Source organism: Mastomys coucha, unplaced genomic scaffold (assembly GCF_008632895.1).
Source record: "Mastomys coucha isolate ucsf_1 unplaced genomic scaffold, UCSF_Mcou_1 pScaffold11, whole genome shotgun sequence".
NCBI classification, from domain to species: Eukaryota; Metazoa; Chordata; class Mammalia; order Rodentia; family Muridae; genus Mastomys; species Mastomys coucha.
The window spans coordinates 19931380-19953494 of NW_022196893.1; the positions used below are offsets into that span (position 1 = coordinate 19931380).

At 43.6% G+C, this 22115-nt stretch overlaps 1 protein-coding gene across 2 annotated transcripts in view; it reads left to right on the top strand.

Moving 5' to 3' along the window:
- Positions 1-22115, top strand: part of Mov10l1 (Mov10 like RISC complex RNA helicase 1) — a 68515-nt gene that overhangs the window by 22142 nt on the left and 24258 nt on the right. Inside the window, exons 9-17 of one of the 2 annotated variants that reach the window (XM_031352465.1) lie at positions 227-421; positions 4151-4265; positions 5461-5638; positions 6097-6167; positions 8010-8101; positions 11762-11820; positions 12481-12842; positions 19061-19169; positions 21214-21392. In XM_031352465.1, the coding sequence (XP_031208325.1) occupies positions 227-421; positions 4151-4265; positions 5461-5638; positions 6097-6167; positions 8010-8101; positions 11762-11820; positions 12481-12842; positions 19061-19169; positions 21214-21392 (1360 nt within the window). Of the gene's footprint in view, positions 1-226; positions 422-4150; positions 4266-5460; positions 5639-6096; positions 6168-8009; positions 8102-11761; positions 11821-12480; positions 12843-19058; positions 19170-21213; positions 21393-22115 lie in introns of both variants that reach the window. The other variant, XM_031352472.1, reaches the window with a different exon arrangement.

Sequence of the window (22115 nt, forward strand, 5' to 3'; positions counted from 1 at the left end):
GGGACTTAAGGCCTATCTCCCTGGTGGTGGGAGATCTTACCACACTGACAATTGAGATCACCCATCACTCTTCTTGTTTTGTAAAGTCAACTTTTCTGTGTGAGAGATTACTAAAGTCAGCATGGCTGCCCCTAACATCTCTGCAGCTTCCTTGAATGTCCTAAGTGAAGTCAGATCGCATCTGTCTTACTAATAACTGACACTAAATTTCTGGTTTTCTTTCAAGAAACCCTGGCCGTTGCAAGGAGCTCCTTCTGCTTTGTTTTTCCAACTTTCTCATCGGGCGACATCTTGAAGTGAATGTGGTGAGCAGCGAGGAGGCGTTGATAGCTGTGCGTGAGCCATTTTCTTGGAAGAAGCCTAAAAGCTCCCAAACATTAGTGACTGCAAAGACTACAGTTGTTGTGACCACACAGAAAAGGTATCTCGAGATGGGTGTGTGACTTTCTGTGTTTGCTTTACATGTTCTAGAGCGGCAGATGTGTCCCCTGCCCTGCCTCTCCCCACCCCCTTGTCATTCCTGTCCCTCCCAGATGAGGAGGGGGCAGGGCAGGGCCTGTGCTGGAACCTCTTTCCATTACAGTTCTTGCGGCAGGATGTATGTCATGGAACTTACCAGAGCAGATTCTGTAGCTGTTACCACCAGTGTCTATGCAAGCCAGGCCCCAGGCACCCCTCGGCTCTGCTGCCCTCTGCTGTAGCCTCAGCAGTGGGCCTGTGCCTTGTTGACTGGTTGCAGTGTGGTTTGTATTGGGCCCCAGGAGTGCTTGGTCACTGGAAGCCTCTTTGAAGATCTAGTACCATTCAAGAATGGTACCAGAATTACATGACTTGAGCACAGAAGGTTTGTGGGTGACCCATTTCTGTCTACCTGGGTTAGGTACCAGGTTCCATCTGCTCTCATCTGCGGTTAACAAAGCATAAAACTTCTGAGGAACACATTTTGTTATAAGTTTGGTCCAAAGCCCAGTGACCTGTGTAAGGGTTAAATGGCTTTGTCCTGGGTGTTGGACACGTCATGCCACAGTCAGTCCTGAGGGTTTGAGTTCAGGTGCTGACCACAGCCCAGCAGGCAGGAATATTATTTCTCTAATACTGGAAAATTCTGGATTTCAGATGATGTTAACCCAGTAACAGTGTAAGACAAGGGATGATGGACTTCTCCATTGTAGACTGAAAGGAGAGTGTATTAGCAGACAGTACTGGGGATTGCTGAGCTTGTCGTTGACCATTGTTTGGAAGGCAGCTGTGCACACCATGCTGCTTTAGACCACTGTTTGAACCACAGCACTGCGACCAAGAAGCTGTGTGGCTTTGAGAAAGTTTCTTGACCTCTCTGTGCCTTAACTTCATTTGTAAGTGATAGTCTCTACCTCATGTAGTTTGAGGAGTAAATGGTTAGAGCACATAAAATGCAGTTTCCTGGCACAGAGCAGTCAGTAAGTGCTGATGGTTCTTGCTCACTTTTGGGTACATGTCTAGAGAAAAAGCCCAGATACAGAGCAAGATGGCACTCTGACTACAGGCATGGAGAGCCCATGAGATAGGTGGTGAGTGTGAGAGCAAGTATTCCTGTTCCCACCCACTGGCACACTGTCCAGCCAGAGTTCCTCAAGAGGAAGCTGAGGCACCTGCCAACAAACACAGATGCTCCAGTACCCTGAGAGCTGTTTCCCTGGGGGCATTAGTACAGCCATGAGCAAGATCCTCGAGATGAGTGACTCTCAGCCTTCCCAGTGCTGCAAGCCCAATTCAGCTCCTCATGGTGTAGTGACCCCAGCCATAAGATTATTTCATTGCTACTTCACAATTGAAAGTTTGCTACTGTTATGAATCATATTGTAAATATTGGATATGCAGGACATCTGACTTGTGACCTCAAGGGGGTTGTGACCCCTTGGTTGAAGAATAAGACTGTTGGTTTCCTGGCAGTCTGAGCAGTGGTGAGCACTCACTCCCAGTTATCTAATGCCTGAATGTGCTGCCAGGACTCCGGGCTCACTCACTCACAGTGCTCAGTCATGCTCCTGTTATAGACATCAGGATGGGGTCATGCACTACATCAGACTTCTATACATTTTTTTTGTTGTTAGTTTTTTGAGACAGGGTTACTCTGTTTATCCTTGGATGTCCTGGAACTCACCTTGTAGACCACGCTGACCTCAAACTCAGAGATCTGCCTGCCTCTGCTTCCCTGAGTGCTGGGATTAAAGGTGTGCACACCACACCTGGGTCTCTTTAATTTTTAAGTAAGTGTATAAAACAGCTTTTTAATTCTATGCAACACTGTTTGTCACGCTCTGCTCCATTGACTGAGTTGTTCTAGCCACAGGCAGAGTAAACCTTGCCAGTGCCTCTACCACGAAATGCAGGTTCAGAGTGTGGGACTTATTTTGGGTTTTTGGTCTGTTTTGAAATGATTTCTATAGAGAGCAGGAGGTGGGGATCTATTTTACTCTTAGACACAGAGAGAGCTACTCATGTGGTTTGTGGGAGGCTGTCATTTCTCTGCTGCTGTTTTTATACCATTGTTGAAAATCAAATGATTATAGCTATATGAGTTATTTCTGGATTATTCTTCTTATTACATTGTTCTATGTGAGCAGAAGTCTGTTGTGTTTGTTTCTGACTTTGAGACATGGTCTTACATGTGTAGTCCTGGCTAGCCAGGAACTCAGAGCTGCCTGTGTGGTAGGTGTGTTGATTATCTCAGTCCCTCTGAGTCTCATTAATTTTTGCAGTTAGTTCTTCATTAGCCTTTACTGCATGCCCCTGCTTTCAGAATGTCTGTTTCCACCAGTACCCTCCAACTGCAGAGGCAAAGACAGCCCTGAGTTTGAGTTCAGCAGCAGCCACCTTTAGTGCTGTTGGATTAGTCCTGTAGTTGACTTCAGAGCTTCTACCCAGAGACACACAGTCAGACTACCTGCTGAGTCCCGAGTTAAATGAACCCACTATACAGGAAGTGGCCTTGAAGTTGAGAGATTGGTATACCTCTGCTCCCTCAATGCAGCATGGACTGTGTCAGAGCTTGAAGTGCCCAGTCCTGTCCTCATTCTCTCTCTCCACTTCTTTGCCATTTCTGTAGCTCTGTCCTTTGCCTTACTAGATGAAAAACTGCTGTGACTTTGAGTGCAGCTAGCTAGATGAAGGTAGAAGCTTGGGATGAACCTAGATTTCTCCAGAGAAACAGCCAAGAACCAGCAGATCAGTCGAAGCAGGTTCCACATAGTGTAGCTCTTACCAAGTGTGTTCTCATTGGTGATGTGTCAGTATCACGTCTAGTGCCTCGCCTTCACTAACAGTGCAGTAATAATTAAGAGGTTAGCTACTTAGGAAGTCAAAACCGACTTATGGTCTAAGCAGGTTCCTGGGACTTTCCTATCTTGTTCCCCTATACCTTGCATAGTTCTGCCCAGCTCTGTTGCAGAAATGAGATACCAAGCCACAGCTTGTATGGAGACAGGATCCTGAACCCAGAGTGACCTAGTCTGGTTCTCATATCAGGTGTTTCCATTAACAAATGGATTCTAGCCTTTCTGAAACAGGCCAGCATATCTAAAGAGAAGGTCTCATGAGCACCACTGAAACCTGAAGTCTTCTAGAATCTGAAAATGTCTAAATGTTGACATGACCCACAAGCTTCAGATTTTGTTGCATTTCAGAAAATCTACAACTGATAAAATCTATATAAGTATTACAAAATGAAGAAGAAGAATATGCTAGAAGTATATAGAAGTATAGCTCAGTTATATCCCAAAACTGGGGGGGAAAAATCCAGGACCCATACACTAAAGATAAGAGATATTCATAAACATATAAGACATCTAAATTAAAAATTACTCTCAGTTCAGTCACTACTTGCTATGTAATCATGAGAAACTGAGTTCAATCCCCAGAATCCATATTAAGAAGCATGTCACAGTGGTGTGCCATGTTGTAATCCCACCGCTGGGGAAGTAGAGACAGACAGATCCTGGGGCACATTGGGTAGCCAGATTAGCCTAATCTGGTAATCCCTAGGCCAGAGAGACTGCTTCAAAAAAAATTGGTGTCATCCTCTTGCCTCTACAAGTGTGTGTGTACATCACATGTGTGCACACACACATACACGCTTTACACTTTGATTTAACTCTTTTTTTCTTTTAAGGAACTCGAGACGACAACTTCCAAGTTTTCTTCCACAGTATCCAATACCAGATAGACTTAAAAAATGTGTGGAACAGAAAATTGACATCCTGACTTTCCAGCCGCTTCTTGCAGAGGTAGGAGAACATCTGAAGGATGTGGGGCGCAACTCACCACTGTGGCTCCATTCACAGCCAGAGTGAGTCCTTGGACTCAGATCTCCTGTCAAATTACACTTCCAGATCATAGTCCAATATTGGAGGAAGTCAGGACAGGAATTCATGCAGGGCAGGTACCTGGAGCAGGAGCTGATGCAGAGGCCATGGGAGAGTGCTGCTTGCTCCCCATGGCTTCCTCAACATGATTTCCTCTAGAACATACCATGAGTTGAGCCCTCCCCCATTGATCACTAATTGAGGAAATACCTTACAGCTGGGTTTCAACTGAGGCTTTTTCTTCTCTGATGACTCTGACTTGTGTCAAATTGGCACAAAACCAGCCAGTGCATCTGGGAAGATGGCTCGGGAAGTGAGGTTATTTGCTACGCAACCATGAGGGCCTGAGTTCACTTCCCATCACTCAATTTAAAACACAGATAGGATGTGTCTAACCAGGCTGGAAATGGAGACGGGGATTCCAGGGCTCCCTCACCAGTCAGTGTAGCCAAAATGGTGAGCTCCAAGCTCAGTGAGAACTTGTCTGGAAAGGTGAGATGCAGGGCCTGGAGAGGGGCCTCCACATCTAGTAGCGCTTGCTCCCAGTGCAGAGGACCTGCACCTGGTTCCCAGCACCTACACCGTGACTCACAGCCGTTTGTAACACCAGCTGTATTGGCTCTAGTGCTCTCTTCTGCCCTACACCCGCACTGCATGAGTATGGTGAACCTGCTACACAAGCAAGCAAACATTTGTACACATCAAAGTAATAACATCTTAAATCAGAAGGAAGAAGAATAAGGAAGAAGACATTCTGACATCACTCTCTGGACTCTACATGTACCCAACACAGGCAAGTGCACCTACATGTGTGTACACACACACATGTACACATATAATAGACACACAATACACACACACACACACATACACACAGTTGTCTAAGGGCCCAGACTATGGCAGTGAATAGAGAGTTTTTAGCCAATGAAGAGCCAGAACCCTGAGGTCCTCCATAAGCCTGAGGATGGAGGTGTGCTGGTGAGGTTCATCCCTCGGATCCTGGTGGCCTTGTCTGGAGTAAGCAGTTTTATACATCTGGACTCCATGAGGCTTGTTCCCTAGACGCAGATCTGGGGTGTGCAGTTCTGCCTTCACAGACTGGCTCATTCTTTTTCAGCTTTTGAACATGTCAAACTACAAGGAGAAGTTCTCCACCCTGTTGTGGCTAGAGGAGATCCATGCAGAAATAGAGCTGAAGGAATATAACATGAGCAGTGTCATCCTCAAGAGGAAGGGGGACCTGCTGGTTCTGGAAGTCCCAGGGCTCGCAGAGAGCCGACCTTCCCTCTATGCAGGTGCGATCTCACTGTGGACTAAAGAGCACAATGAAGAGCTGGCTGTATACTTGGATTATCCCATTTCTATCCTTTGAAGCAACAGTTACTTAAATGGGAATGATCAAGAGTATATACTATCCGTGTTTCTCTGTTATATATTATCTTTAAGCAACAAATACCAGAAATGTTATATTTTATTATACTTCACTAAGACTTGATTTCAGGGGCTGGAGAGATGGCTCAGTGGTTAAGAGCACGGACTACTCTTCCGAAGGTCCTGAATTCAAATCCCACCAACCACATGGTGGCTTACAACCATCTGTAATGAAATCTGACGCCCTCTTCTGGTGCGTCTGAAGACAGTGTACTTAGGTATTATAATAATAATAAGTAAATCTTAAAAAAAAAACAACCTGATTTCATAGTTAAATGGGAAATGATTGAATGTTTGACACATGGTAATTTTTTTAACCTAGGTGACAAACTGATTTTAAAATCTCAAGAATACAACGGACATGTCATTGAATATATCGGCTATGTCATGGAGGTGAGAGGATAATCCTCAGAGAGTGAAGGTCAGACTGACCCGTCTACCTCTGAGGAGGGACTCCAGTGGCTTTGTCTGTATTGTGAGACATTTAAAGACACTGCAAATCTTTGAGTTATCTTTGCTGTGTAAAGGGAACTCCCTGTCTAAGAAAGTTTATAATTCTCATCTATATAAAATTACTCATAAAGCCATGTTTGTATTTAATCAGCGTTGGGTACTGTGTACATGATCAGGAAGAGCTAGCAAGTGGGAGCCTCAGGGGGAGGGGCACACTAAGGAAGTGTGGTGCTGAGGCTCTTTAGTGGTCGCTGCGTGTCCTATAAAGTCAGATGCTCAGTCACTACAACTTCAGTCTTAGCGTGGCTTCCCTTAGTCTTGCCATCAGTGTTCTGTCTAGATCATGAGGTGGGACACTCAGGTTGATACAGAAGGCATCCAGTGGGTCCAGGTGGTTTAGTTGGTGGAGAAGCCACATCTGGAACAAGTAGTTATGGCACTGAAGCCAACTCTGGCCCCTTCCAGCCAGCAGAGATAGGCAGTGTAGTCTTTTTGCCCTGGAAAGTTGTGCCCTACTAGGAGAGCCAATTTATAGAGTTTGGGGAGAGAAGATTCATTTGGGCCCTTGCTGAGAGCTACCCACTGACAGCAGACCGCCCCCCCCTCCCCCAGAGGATCCTCCTGGCAAGCATGCACTAGATGTCTTAATTAGGTTTCTATTGTTGTGATAAAAACACCATGTCCAAAAGCAACTTGAGGAAGAAATTTAATTTAATTGACTTAGAGGTTACAGTTTATCATCAGAGGAAACTGAAGTGTGAACCTTCAAGGCTGGAAATGAGGCAGGTGCAGTGGAAGGATGCAGCTCAGTGACTTGTGTCTCGTGGCTTGCTCAGCCTGATAGCTTACTTCAAGCAGATGACCTACTCTGGGTTGGCACCATCTACAATGGGCTGGGCCTTCCCAGATCACTCATTAAGAAAATGTCCTACTGACTTGGCAATGAGGTGTTTTCTCAGTTGAGGTTTCCTCTTCTCAAATGACATCTTGTGACAGATTGACATAAAAGTAACTAGGATTCTAGGGAGCACAGCCCTCGCAGCCTTCCCAGGGCCCCTCTTGCCTGTCTCCTGAATGATCTGTGGGTCTCTAAAGCTGCGTAATGACTTTTAGTTGCCTTGTGCTTACTTCCATTTTTCATTTGCAGCTTTTTCAGATAAAAAGTCAAGTTAGTCTACAGGATCCTAGGCTGGTGAGGGCCCTGGCCCATAGTCTCAGTAGCTTGGCTTCAATGTGCTTAGTGACCTTAGGTTGTGAATTCCGTTTCAGTTTTTGTAATGTCTGTGTCACTCAGAAGCCTTTGCTGGGTAACCTTCCTACTGAAGGGCTGTGGCGGCGTCTTCTGAGGATGCCGGGCCTCTGTGGCCAGGGCCTGGGGTAGCCACTGCCTCAGCTGCTATCTACCTGAGGAGGTTTGGGTTTGTTACCCTGCTGCTCCTCCCATTGTCCTCAGAGGTTTTCTTTCTTTGCTATGCAGGAGAAAGTATGAGCTATTATTTTATGCAGGATCTACTTTATTTATTCCCAGTACTGCTCGAAAGGGAAGGCCTGGTATGGCACTTGTATGACACGGAGTATGCGGCTGGTTTCAGTGTACTTGGCACAGGAGTTTTGCTGATATGAATGGAGACATCCTCCTGTTTGTATAGCTTAAGGATATGTAAGATACCAAATTTTGAAACAGTACTTTCATGTTGTATTGCCAAATACAGATGCAAGATTGACCCAAGAAGGCCAGTCTACTGTGTAAAAATTGAATCCCCCATTTATTTTTTTTTTTAGATTCATGAAGAAGATGTAACTCTTAAACTTAATCCAGGATTTGAACAAATGTATAATTTTGAACCTATGGATGTGGAGTTTACATACAATCGGTAAGGTTTTAGTGAATTTAATACAAATGTTTTTCATCCTCCAGAAAGTCTGTCCTGAGTAACTCAGTTGAAGTCTCCATGAGCATGCGAGAGATGGCATGTTAGCCATGCCGTACTCTGTAGATGATCCATGTATTAGGTCCCAGTCCCCCAAAAAGCACACTGCCACTGCCTGTGTCCCAGAAGGACAGTCTGGGACCAGTTCAGGCTAGATGCTGTCAGGGAGAATAGAAGGATTGCGCAGCATTCCTCAGAAACTGTGAAAGTGGTCTCTGTGCCAGCAAGAGCCACTCCCTTATCTCCCCTGGCAAATGGGGCATCTGGCTCTTTATTGGCATATACCTGTGGTGCATATCAAAGCCATTATGCTCTTCTGTCCTGCAAGTCCCCACACTAGCCGCTGCGTTCTTCTAAGAGATAGCCCTGGCAGTCACCAGTGTGCTACTCTCTCTGTCCCTGAGACATAGCCATGCAGCAGTCTCATATTCATGATAACCCTCTTCCTACCATGGAGAACTCCAGCTTAGTGGTCTCAGTGCACCCTCACAACTGATGCCCAAACCTGGGAGAACAGTGGGCTCCTGTCCAAAGGGTCCAACCCCTGCTAACTGAACTGTTTATGAGGAATTCTGAGTGTAGGCATTTTTCTTGAGGAGGGTAAGGAAAGTTGGTACTGTTAGTATAATTGTCATCTAGTCCTTGAAAACATGTAGCTCTCCATTGGTTTGCCTCTTTGAGTTTCTTTTATCAATATGTACTCAGTTGTAGCTTTGTATATTTGTGGCAGATTTGTTCCTTGTTTTGTTTTGTTTTTGTATTTTGAGACAGGGTTTCTCAGTGTAGCTCTGGCTATCTTGGAACTCACTCTGTAGACCAGGTTGGCCTTGAATTTGGAGATTGTGCCCTCTGTCTCCTGAGTACTGAGGTTAAAGTTATATACCAGCATGCCTGACTGGATGTTTTTATTTAGTGAGACAGGGTCTCACTATATATATAGCCTCGTCTGGCCTGGAACTCAGCAGTGTAGACCAGGCAGCCCTCAAACTCCCAGAGATTTACCTGCGTCTGCCTCCTGAGTGTTAGGATTGCAGCTGTGCACCATTAGTCCTGGCCCTGTCTTTTTTTTTTTTTTTTAAGTTTAATACCATTGTAAACAATATTAACTTTAATTTCCAATAGCTTGCTCTCAGTATGTCCTCTTAGCAAGGACTCCAAGATGTAGACTCAGCTTTGCCTGTGAGAGGAATGGTCCTTGGCCATGCCGTAGATCCTTTTTTACATTTGTTAGGTGTGGTTTGCTAGAACGTATTCATTTTTATGCTTATGTATGCTTATGAGATGTATTGGTCTACAGTAAACCCCTACATACACTGCATATTCTGGCAAACTTTGTGTAGAATGGACATCATTTCTTCCTTAGATATTTGGTAGAGTTCCCTCTGAAGCCTTCTAGATCTGGAGTTTTCTTTGTAGGACACTTTTAAGTTTTATATTACATTGTTCTACTAAAATAAAGGATCCTTTAGGTTTAGTATTAGGTTTTTTATTTGCACACATATATATGTGTACATGTGTGCACACATGCATATGAGTGTGTATGATATATGTGGATGTGTGTAGCACAGTGCACATGGAGGTCTGAGAAGACGTTGTGGAGTCAGTTGTCTTCTTCAGCCTTTACTTGAGTTTGGGAGTTAAACTCAGATTGTCAGATGTGGGTGGCAAGTGGCTTTACCCCCTGAGCCATCTTCCAGGCCTGGTTAGCCACCATTTGGTGCTAGAAATCTAACCTTGATCCTCTGTAAGATCAGTCAGTGCTCTTAATTACTGAGCCATCTTTCCAGTTCTAAAAGTTTGGTATTTTAATGACCTTGTCAAAGACTCCAGTTCTGGCTTTCCTGGTATGGTATTCTCTGCTGTTTTGTTCCCTGGTGCATTGAGTTTTGCTCTGATCTTGTATTATTTCCTCTTCCGTATTTACTTCAGGCTCCATCTGCTTCTCTTTCTCCAGTTTTTCATATGTTACATGTGAAGAGCGTACATTGAAAGCCTTCTTTCTGCCTCATGTGTTTAGTGCTTCTGCTCTGAACTACTTTGCCACTCTAGTTCAGTTGCTGGTCTTTTAGTCCCCAGTGACATAATAAGGATTCTTTCCTAAAGATCGTGTATATATGCATGTGAGTGTGTGGGTATGGGTGTGCAAGCAAATATGTGCAGAGGACAGAGGATGGCAACGAAATTTCCTGGAGGTAGAGGTACAGATTGTAACATGGATGCTGGAGTCTGAAGTCTAGTCCTCTTCAAGAGCAAACACTGCTCTAAACAGCTGAACCATGTCTCCAGCCCCAAGATTCTTTTTATGTTGTGCTAAGCTGCTAAACTAGACAGCTGGCATCTTTGCAGTCCCCCTTGAATACTAGCTCATGCCTAGGAGGCTGGTTTGGTGACCCTTTCTTTCTCATTTTTGCCCCCCCAACACACACATAATATATGGCTCCTAATTTTTTAATTTTTAATTTTTTCTCACTTTCTGTCTCTTTGTTAGAGTCGGTTTGGTCAAATCCTGGGGTTACTGTCTCATTACTTATCCCTTTTTCTATGGAGTTTATCATCCCAAGCAATTATGTTGCAGGACCAAGAAAAGCAGGACATATATATACAGCTTCAGTGGACCTTACAGAGATCCCAGAGTATGCACACTCCCAGCCGTGCACCTCAGAGGTGGATCCTAACAGTGTCTTAGCACCACCCCATACCTGTAATAGTTGAGAGTGGTCAGGTGCCTTGCTGCATCCCACCCCTATCTGAGTTTTCAAGAAGCGTGAGCCAATCTCTGCTGTGCCGATTGGAGCTGCTGCTTTTGTGCTTTGGAAAGTCAGTAATCTTGTTTTATTGAAAAGTTGTTTTTATTCTTTGTTATTTTCCACTTTCAAATGAACGAAACCTTACAGCAAACCTATTTTTCTCCTGACGCAGTCATATTAATATCTTCCTTACTCCTCTAGCAAGGATGGTGCCTGCTGTCCTCATGCCTCAGTTGTCTCTGCTTAAACTTTTGCACAAAACTCCTCATTATCTGGTGTGTTGTGTAGACACAGGTCAAAGCTCCATTTAGCCTTTCCCTTTCTCTTCACATAGGAGCAGGAACATGCCTTTATGACCCTGTGACACCTGGCCTTTGACATGGTCTTTTATTTACAAGCCTTTTGTAAAGGTTATGTTAGTGTGTGATTGCTGAAAGTTAATCATCTTGTCTGTTTTCTGTTGCTATGACAGAGACCATAGGCTGGATAATTTATAATGAAATTATTTCACTTATTCTCAGAAGGCTTTGCAACTTTGGTGAGGGTCTTCCTGAAGCATTGTAACATGGCAAGGAAGACTGAAGGAAGCACTGGAGCAGGGACCAGACACAGCCAGGGCAGGAGTTTAAATTTACTTTGTAACAAAGCTATTCCCTAAGACCTAATCAACTCTTAAAGGGCACACATCCCAGAGCTACCTCAGAGGTAGTTGATCGGCCATGCACCACCAGCACATATGCGAAAGTCCATCTAAGTGTTGGAGTTGGAAAGAACATTCACATCGTAACATTCATAATCACGCTTTTGTAAATTTGAAACTTATAAAGTTCATTATTTTATGTTTTCTTTTTGGCAGGACCACAAGCAGACGGTGTCACTATGCACTTGAGCAGGTCATCCATTTGGGCGTAAAAGGTAGCGTTCTGTGAGATGAGTAGCATTGAATCCTCCCAGAGCACGTGTAGAGGTCGTGAAATTTGTTGTGTAAAATAGTCTCTTCAGTTATTCAGTGATTTGTAAGAATTAAAATTATGTGACAGCACATGTGTTTACCTTCCTATTGGGCAGTTTCCCCACCACCACCACCCCTTTTTACTATTTCAGTTCTGTAAAGACAGCATACTTAAAAAACTGAAAGGTAGTTCATTGTTCTCTGCATTGTACTTCTGGTAATATAGTCCATCCTTGTTCTCACAGAGATAAGTTATGGCTTGTTGCAAAGTCTGTGCACTAATACTTAATATTAAAACTTGGAAAGAGGGCTGGAGAGATGGCTCAGTGGTTAAGAGCACTGACTGCTCTTCTGAAGGTCCTGAGTGGTGGCTCACAACCATCCATAACGAGATCTGACTCCCTCTTCAGGACTGTCTGAAAACAGCTACAGTGTACTTACATATAATAAATAAATAAATAAATCTTTAAAAAACAAAAGAAAAAAAACTTGGAAAGAAGGAATCTCCATAGGACAGAATGGAATAATAACTATTTCAGAACCAGCTATAGTATAGATATTTAGATTATCTTCATTCATACTTTAAAATAATATCTGTTCTTTTGCTTTTTCTTGTTTCAAAGTATTATTTCCAGAAGAAATCATTTTACAGTCTCCTCAGGTGACAGGGAATTGGAGCCTTGCACAGGACACCAAAAATGATGGGCAGTCCATCACCAAGATAACCAAAAATGATGGGCAGTCCATCACCAAGGTAACCAAAACCGATGTCCAGTCCATCACCAACAACACCAGAAATGACGGGCAGTCTGTCACCAACATCACCAGAAATGACGGCCAGTCCACCACCAACATCACCAGAAATGACAGCCAGTCCACCACCAACATCACCAGAAATGACGGCCAGTCCACCACCAACATCACCAGAAATGACGGCCAGTCCACCACCAACATCACCAGAAATGACGGCCAGTCTATCACCAAGGTAACCAGAAATGATGGCCGGTCCATCACCAACATAGTGCTCTGATGATTTTAATAATACATTTAGATATATAACATGAAATTACTTCTCACTTGATTGGAGTATTAGAAGAATGTTATCCACAAATAGTCTAAATTTCAGTTAAAATAAAAGTAAAAGAGCTAGGCGTGGTAGTTTACACCTTTAATCTCAGCACTTGGGAGGCAGAGGCAGGTGGATCTCTGTGAGTTAGAGGCCAGCCTGGTCTACAGAGTCAATTCCCTGACAGCCAGGGCTACAATGAGAAACCCTGTCTTGAGAAAAAAAAAAAGTGGTAGGGGTGGGACTGCTGGAAAGATGGTTTATTTGTTAAGAGCACTTGCAGCTCTTCAGGAGTACCCAGGCTTGACTCTTGGCACTTACATGTTAGCTAGCAGCTACCTATAACTCCAGTTCCAAAGGATCTGGCACCATCGCTGGCCTTGAAATGTACATAGATGTACATACAGACAAGTTCATATATATATATATATATATATATATATATATATATATATATATATACACATACACACACATATATATGTATATATGTATATATGCATGTATATATGTGTGTATAGGTGTGTGTGTATGTATATATGTGTGTATGTATGTATACATATAAAAATAAATATAAGAGTCATAAGCTGTATTTAGTTTAAATATGTATATAGTTATATGTAGGACCAGAATGCTATAATATATTTAAACAATGAAAAATTAAGATATGGTAAGGTATGGTCTTACTGAATTATATTAAAATAGTGTGATTTTAGTTGGTACACTTCTTTAATCCCAGCACTCAGGAGTCAGAGACAGGAGGATCTTTGTGAGTTTGAGGCCATCCTGATCTATAATAAGAGTTCCAAATCACCCAGGGCTACTTAGTATGACACTGTCTGAAAAAAATTTTTCGCACTCTGTAGGGGGATACAGTCATGTGCTTGTGTTTGCACAGAAAATGTCTGGAAGGACGTACATCCAGCAGGGCGTTACCATTTGTAATCTGTCAGTGTCGCCAAGACACTTTAGTTTTTACTTGTCCAGTGCAGTCATTCTATGGCTGGAAACTCAGTGCCTGTGTGTTGGAGATTGTGCGCAGCTCTTTGTGAACTCAGCAGAGGTGGTTTATTTATCACTGTGTTCCTAGTGACATGAAGAATGATCCATGCCAGCTTGGAGTTTGCAAACTACGATTGTATGTACTGAAATGTGATTTTATGGAAATGTCTTCAGTGTATAATAATATAAAATTTCAAATTACATATAATGTTTAGAACTTTTACTATTCTATAGGCACTCTGAAAAAATGCAAGAGTTGGGATTCTTGTTGCTTGGAATCTCTGTAATTGCTTTATTGTAAAGTGTTTTAGCATAAGTGTTATACATATTAATGGGTTTCATTATGGCACTTTAATACATATACATAATAGATTTTGAGCATGGTCACACCCATTGCTCTCCCTGTCCTTTCCTACTCCTTTATCCTTGTCCTAATCAGTCCCATCTACTTTCATATCTTTTATTAGGGTTGCTCTTATAGGATCATGATTGAAAGTCTACTCACGGCAGTATGAGCTTCTTACCAGTTACTGTAGCACTGAAGAAAATGTCTCTCCCCCTCTCCCTCTCCTCCTTCCCTCCCCTTCCCCCTCCTTCTCTTCCTCTCCCTCCCCCTCCTCCCTCAGCCATTAACTGCACAAATAATATGGGCACAAATAAGGTGGAGTCCATCCAGCTAGACCTATGCAGGTGACCACAGCTGCTGTGAGCTGGGAAGCGCAATGTCTTCTCATGCCTAGAAATATAATCTACGTGGAGTTGTACCTGACTCTGATCTTCCCTGTATTCTGTGACAATGTCTGAGCCTTGGAGGTGATGACACAGATGTCCATGTATGGCTGGACTTTCAGCGGTGCAGATGTTCATTTGTTCTCAGCACTCTGACCAGTTATGAGTGTCTGTAGTCATCACTGAAAATGAGCTCTGACAAAGCTGATACAGCACTTACTGCAAGCATTGAACAGTCATGTAGAAGCAAAGGCTGTGAGTAGTTTTACAGCCAGGGAAACGATGGTTCAGGGGCAAAGCACCTGCTGCTCAATACTGAGGACTTGAGTTCAAATCTTACATGGTTGTGCACTGTCCTCCAGCTCTCCTACACTGAGAGGTAATACCAGGAAACTCCCTGGACACTTGGAGGCCAGCTAGCCTGTAGTCCCCAGCAGTGAACAGTAAAACAGCCCTGTGTCAAGGTGACACCCAAGACTGTCCTCTGACCTACATATTGTCAACCATGCCATGTGCATGTTTGCACTCTTGCAAACATGTACACACACTCATATACACTACACACACAGAGTGAGTGAGAGACAGACAAAGACAGAGCAAAAACAACAGTTATAGGATGCTCATTCAGTCATAGAAACACTGTAAATGAAAATTTAAAATGTTATCCATTAAAAATCATCAGCTATGTATTTCCTTCTAGACTTTTTATTTTGATCTGAAAATAGAAGTCTTCATTGAGCACAGAGTCCTCCATCACACCACTCCTCCTTCGTTCTGTTGCCTGGTTCTTCAGAAGGGCGACTGGAGGAGGTAGACAATAGAGTGGGGAAGAGAAGCTGGAGGAGGCAGGCGGTAGAGTGGGGAAGAGAAGCTGGAGGAGGCAGGCGGTAGAGTGGGGAAGAGAAGCTGGAGGAGGCAGGCGGTAGAGTGGGGAAGAAGCTCCTGCTCCTTACGTAAGGATTTTCCTGACTGGCGGAAGTGCTGCATTCTTAAGTACAAAATATTATTTTTAGCCAAGTTTTAAGTAAATCCTGGCATTCCATTGGCCAGACAACCAAGATGGGCCTACAGCGGCTAGAGAGATACCTCAGAAGTTAAGAGCATCTTCCCAAAGACCCAGGTTTAACTCCCAGCATCCACATGACAGCTCACAACTGTCTGTAGTTTTAGTTCCAGCAAAGCAGACTCCCTCTTCAGGCCTCCACGTGCACTATACACTGTGGTACACAGACATACATTAAGGCAAAATGTGTACATAAAAATAAATATTTTTTAAAGATGAAAGTCTATGAAAATGATTTTTAAAAAACAGAAGAGGATTAGAAATAAAATTCCAGTGGAAGGTAGGCCTAGCATGCTGGAGGCCTGGAGTTCAGGCCCCAGTACCCTCTCCAAAAAACTCCTACAAAATATATAAAGCAGCAGTTTGAGACATTGGGTATCAGCTATACTAGGACTTAATTCCTGAGCAAGAAAAAGCTGAGGTGGACAGTGCTGTGTATAACATAGCACTTAGAGAGCAGCCCAGCAGGGACACTTGAGCTGAGGAGAGAACAGGCGACAGCAGACTCCCAGCACTGACAGACTTCCCTGGAGAGTCGACTCTCAGTCTGTATGCTTGTGAGAAGTTAGCCAGGGCTGGAAGGTACCACCTCCCAATGTTGACACAGTACTGCAACCAGAGAAGACCAGCCTTGGTCTCAGGGCTGTGCCCATAGACCGGCAGGTGGGCGAGAGCAAGCCTTAAAAGTTCCAAGCTGTTGATCTGTATCAGGTTGTTGTCAGTCACACAGTGAGTTTGAGGCTGGACTGGCCTGACAACCTGTCTTGAAAAACAAAGCAATCATCCTGCTTCGGCCTGCTGGGTATCAAGATTATAGACCTGTGCCACTGTGCCTGGCTGGGATCAAGATTATAGACCTGTGCCATTGTGCCTGGCTGGGATCAAGATTATAGACCTGTGCCACTGTGCCTGGCTGGGATCAAGATTATAGACCTGTGCCACTGTGCCTGGCTGGGTATCAAGATTATAGACCTGTGCCACTGTGCCTGGCTGAGCTTCAAGTTTTGAAGTCAAGGAAATAAAAATCAGAGGCGATTTACTCCCAGAAGTAAAAAGTGGCACATGAAAAGACAAGTGACCACATGGGTAGCCATGAATATAGAAAAACAGTGACAGCCATATAAAACCCTAAGTCCTGACAGAACACTGGAAGGAAGATAGGAACAACAGAAGTTGGGTCGATGCAGTGTGTGTCTTAAGGACATAGACAAAGGGAAGCATCAGAGCTGGTAACATACCTATTACATAGATGTACTGAGACAGATAGCCAGCCGGGCGGTGGTGACGCACGCCTTTAATCCCAGCACTTAGGAGGCAGGGGCAGGCAGATTTTGAGTTTGAGACTAGCCTGGTCTACAGAGTGAGTTCCAGGACAGCCAGGGCTACACAGAGAAACTCTGTCTTGAAAAAAAAAGAAAAATAGAGACAGACGGACAGACAGACAAGCTCATGCCTCTGCAAAGGTTGAATTTGACAGGCATGCTGGGGAGGAGGCAGTAGCTGCTTCTGGGTCTTTTCATATGCTTGACTTCTTAATCACTGTGTGTGTTTGTTTGGCTATCAGTTTATAAACTTAACCATTACCTGATAATCTTAGAGACACTAAGTTCTCTTTCTGAAGTGAGTGGCATGCCCAGACTGAGAACAACTTCGAATGGCCTCACATGCTTGTTATTTGCATCTCAGAAAAGGAGGAGCAGAGAGAGAGAGAGAGAGAGAGTACAGAAGCTTACTGGGGCCGTGTGCGGTGTGCACGCCTGTAACCTTAGACCAGGCTACATAGCAAGAGCATAAAAACCTAGGGGGTTTTGAAAAGATGGATAAAATGCTAAACCGTAAGCCAGATTGAGGGCAGGATACATATACAAATTTCAAGAATGGTAAATGTGATTCTTGAGAACACAGCACTGTCCAGAGAGCAAGGGCATATTCTTATGGTAATTAATTTTGCATGTTACCTTAACTAAGTCAAAGAGTGCCCAGAAGCTCTGTGAACCTCACTCTGGGTGCATCTCGTCTTGTGGACCAGACTGACATTTGAACTTGTAAGTTGATAAAAGCACGCCGCTCTCCCCGGGGGCGTATGAGGCCTGAATAGGATAGCAGGCTGACAGACCCTCCAACTTCCCAGCCCCCTCACTAGTAAAGGGCTCTTCCCGCCAGTGTCTGCCACATTCTCCTGACATCAGACTCAAACTGGAGCATGGCTGTTCTTGAGCCTTGCTTGAGACAAACCGCCATCTTGTTGAAACTCCTACCTGCAGCAAGCCTACTACTGGTCCCCATCCTTTAGCCTTGGACTGGAGCATCCCATCTGCCCTGAGAGTCTCTAGCTTACTGATTCCAGGTTTTAGGATTCCTTTGAGACAATTCCTAATATAGTTTTGCCTCTCCACGGCTCATTTTGCAGTTGTTATTGTTTAGTTTTATTGTTTTGTCAACGTGTCTAGCTTTTGACATGAGTTTTAGGAATTGAACTCAGGTTCCCATGCCTACATGGGAAGTATTTTGTTAACTGAACTATCTCCCCATCACAAATCTGAAATCTATGCTTTCAAAGCAATCTTGACATTCCAACTAGTTTCATTGTTGTTTTCAGAAATTTAACCGAGTCATCCTAATATATAAGTTAAAAAATCTAATTAAAGATTTCATATATACATGAAATACATATTACAATATGTGTGTGTAAAAGGCCAGAAATACCTATGAAAAAGAATACTCACCCATCCTTAGAGTAAAGTGGACTACTAGACTGTGGTCAGACAAGTATAATTACAGGGCCAAGCAAGTGGACCAAAGCCACACCACTTGTCCTCTACAGCACCAATATGACAGGAATGGGGAGAAACACTGGGAAAGCCAGTGCTTGCATGGGCTTTGAACATGGTTGACAGGCAGTCCTGTTTCTCTGTGTTCTTGTGAAGGTGTGGAGATGCTGCATAGCAGAGGTCTTGATGACATCAGGAGAGGGCTTTCCAAGGTTGTCTACCAGAACTAAGCTCTAGGCTGTGTTGTCAGCCTTCCCTGTTTAAGCCAACCTTGGAAGAGGTGGGATGTATATTCATCAAATGAAACTTACCCTCTTTGTTTCAATTTTGCCATGATGAAACTCAGTTTATTTATATATATATTTCAAAGAGCTGAGAGGAAAAACAAACTTTTGGGCAGGTTTTTATTAACTGTCTTGTGTTTGAATTATGCTTCAAGGGGTAGACCTGACTTGTTCAAAGAATTGTTAAGTGTGACAGCAGAATGTTGGTAGGTGTGTATGCTGCTCTTCAAAGTAAGCTTTGGAACACAAAACTGATGTTATAACTACTTTGTTCATGATCATTTCCAGAACAAGAAAACAGTGAAGGACCAAACTAGACACACAACAAAGGAAAGGCACATGGGTACCACAGACCAGCCAGAGAAGGCTTCCTCTACTGCAGAGACTAGTGAGATGGGTACGTGTGTATAAAGGGCTCAGAGAAGAAGATTGAAGAAACCTGTACTTGACAGAAGGTGCCTTGAGAAGTACACTGTGATTGGAGACACAGTCGTGACACATTGTCCACAGGAAAGGCTGAGGACCCATCTGCTTGGTCCCAAGGGATATCTTAATGGTTTAGATTAGATACTGTAGAAAAAAACTTAAGATTGTTTATTATTATTGTAATGTATGCTCTTTTTTACTTTTTTATTTTTATTTTTTGGTTTTTTGAGACAGGGTTTCTGTGTGTAGCCCTGGCTATCCTGGAATTCACTCTGTAGACCAGGCTGGCCTCGAACTCAGAAATCTGTCTGCCTCGGCCTCCCAAGTGCTGGGATTAAAGGCGTACACCCCCATTGCTCGGCTGTTCTGTATGCTCTTACATCGTTGTATACTTTGTATATTTTAGTCAGAGTGTTGCAAAGACACCTAGGCTGGTCTTAAACTCAAGCGATGCCTCACATAGCCTCAGTAGCCAGAACTACAGGCAGAGGTCAGCACACCTGATGTGCATCAACACCTTTAACTGACAAACACAAATACCAAGGAAACATTTTGAAAGGTGTTCAATGTCCTTAGCCATCAGAAAAATGCAAATTAAAACTATTCAAAATTCTATCTCACCCCAGTGAGAGAGGCTAACATCAAGAAGGCAGGCGAACAATGCTGATGGAGAGCCCATATTTACTGATAGTAATCTGTCCCAGAAGTTTCAAAAATAAATACTAAAAGTAAGGCTGGGGAGATGGCTGTTATCCAGAGGACCCAGGTTCAGTTCCTAGCACCAGCATGGTAGCTCACAACCATCTACAACTTTACTTCCAGTGGATCTGACACCCTCTTCTGGCCTCTGTAGGCACCAGGCATGCATGTGGTACATAGACATACATGCAGACAAACACTCATACATATAAAACAGATCTTTTCCATAAAAACAAAGAATAGAGGAAATACTATATTATCCAGCTATACTACTGGATACATACCCCAAGAAATGTACATCAATATACAAGAAATGCTTGCAAGTCCATACTTACTGTTAAACTAGTCATAGTTGCTAAAAGGTGGAACCAACCCAGATGTCCATCAACAGATGAACTGATAAAGTATAATACATATACACAGTAGAATTTTATTAAGACAAAGAAAAATGAAATTGTGGCCCTTTTCAGGAAAATTGTAGAATGGAAATTATTAAGTTTCCTAAGCTTGGAAAGACAAGAACCAAGTGGTCTCTCTTACATACAAATCTTAAATTTTAACTATTAGACATGTCTGTATGTAGGGATATACAGCATAAAGATAGAAAGGGTACCTACTATGAGAAGGAATGAGGGGGCACTGGGAGAAGAAAACTGATTAGAGAAAACCTGTGAGTGAAAGCAGAATGCGGGAGGGGAGGGGAAGATGGGGAGCGCAGAAGTGTAGGGGTGGGGGACTGGGCTGGAGAAAGTCAACCAAGACCAAGTAAGTGCGCATGAAGGTGCTACCATGAAACTTACTGCTTTTGTTTTGTATGCTGACTTTTAAAACAAATTTAAATGTTTGGGGAAAATCACCAGAAAAAAAAAAAAAAGCTTTTAAAACCCTGTATGGGAGGCTAGAGAGATGTCTCAGTGGTTAGAGCACTGGCTGTTCTTCCAGAGGTCCTGAGTTCAATTCCCAGCAACCACATGGTGGCTCACAACCATCTCTAATGGGATAAGATGCCCTTTCCTGGTGTGTCTGAAGACAGCGACAGTGTACTCATATACATAAAGTAAATAAACAGATAAATAACCCTCAATGTAATATTTTAGGTGATGCTGGAGCTATAAATGCCTTTCCCCCATTAGAAAGCTAAGTTACTTTTCCTGACTTTGCCTCAGAAACCACTGTCAGATGTTTCTGAAACCTGTTCTTGGTCACACTGAAGGTTGTTGGCACTGTCAGGTCGTGTTCGGCCTTTATGGCATCTTGTAAGCTGCCATGCCAAGCTCTGTGCCTCTGACTAGACTGTCTTTCCACTTGAAATGCAGTGGATGAAGTTCAGATTCCGAAAGCAAGAGATAAGGAGTTCTTCAACCCAGTGCTCAATGAAAACCAGAAGCTGGCAGTGAGGAGGATCCTGAGCGGCGACTGCCGGCCTCTCCCATATATCCTTTTTGGACCTCCGGGAACTGGGAAGACTGTGACAATAATTGAGGCTGTTTTGCAGGTGAGGACAGTGGTGTTGGTTGCTGTGGGACTGTGCTGAAGTGCTTGTGTCTGGAAAGGTATCAGTTTAAACTTCAGAGACCTTAGTAAAGAACTTGAGAGAGATCTAGCTTATAATATTGTCTCTTTACATACTAGGATTTTAAGTTTATAAGTATAAGAAGAAACTTTGTTTCTAGAATAGTAAACCTTTGATTCTGTTGTGAAGCCTTACTGAAGAAGCTGCCTGGACAGTGGGTGAAGCCACCACTCTGCAGCAGCTGTTGGCATCTCCTTCTATAGTTACCATTAAATCTATGAAAAGACTGTGGATATGGTACTACAGTGTCATTCTGGATGAGCAAGCACACCATGTGTGTTTTGTGCTATGCCACAAGCTGGGCTTGTGATATTGGTGTTGTCTATGGAGATGTCTGTGGAGGTGTGTGGAGGGTTATGGGTAGCAGAGCTGGGATATAGCACATACAAGGCTTTGGATAGCCCTGCATTCTCTCTTTACCTATGTGTATGTGTGGGTAGAGGGTATGGAACCTTCCACATCTCATCTGTGGGTAGTAAATCAGAGTGATCACTTTGACATTGCTCAGGGATGCTCAGGGATTAGCATCCAAACCTGCCCCTGCCCCTGCCCCTGCCCCTGCCCGCATTCCCAATAAAGGAATCTCTGTGTTAGACATAGCCTCATGGTTTCTACTCTGTGGCAACAATGGTTAAGATCCCGGTC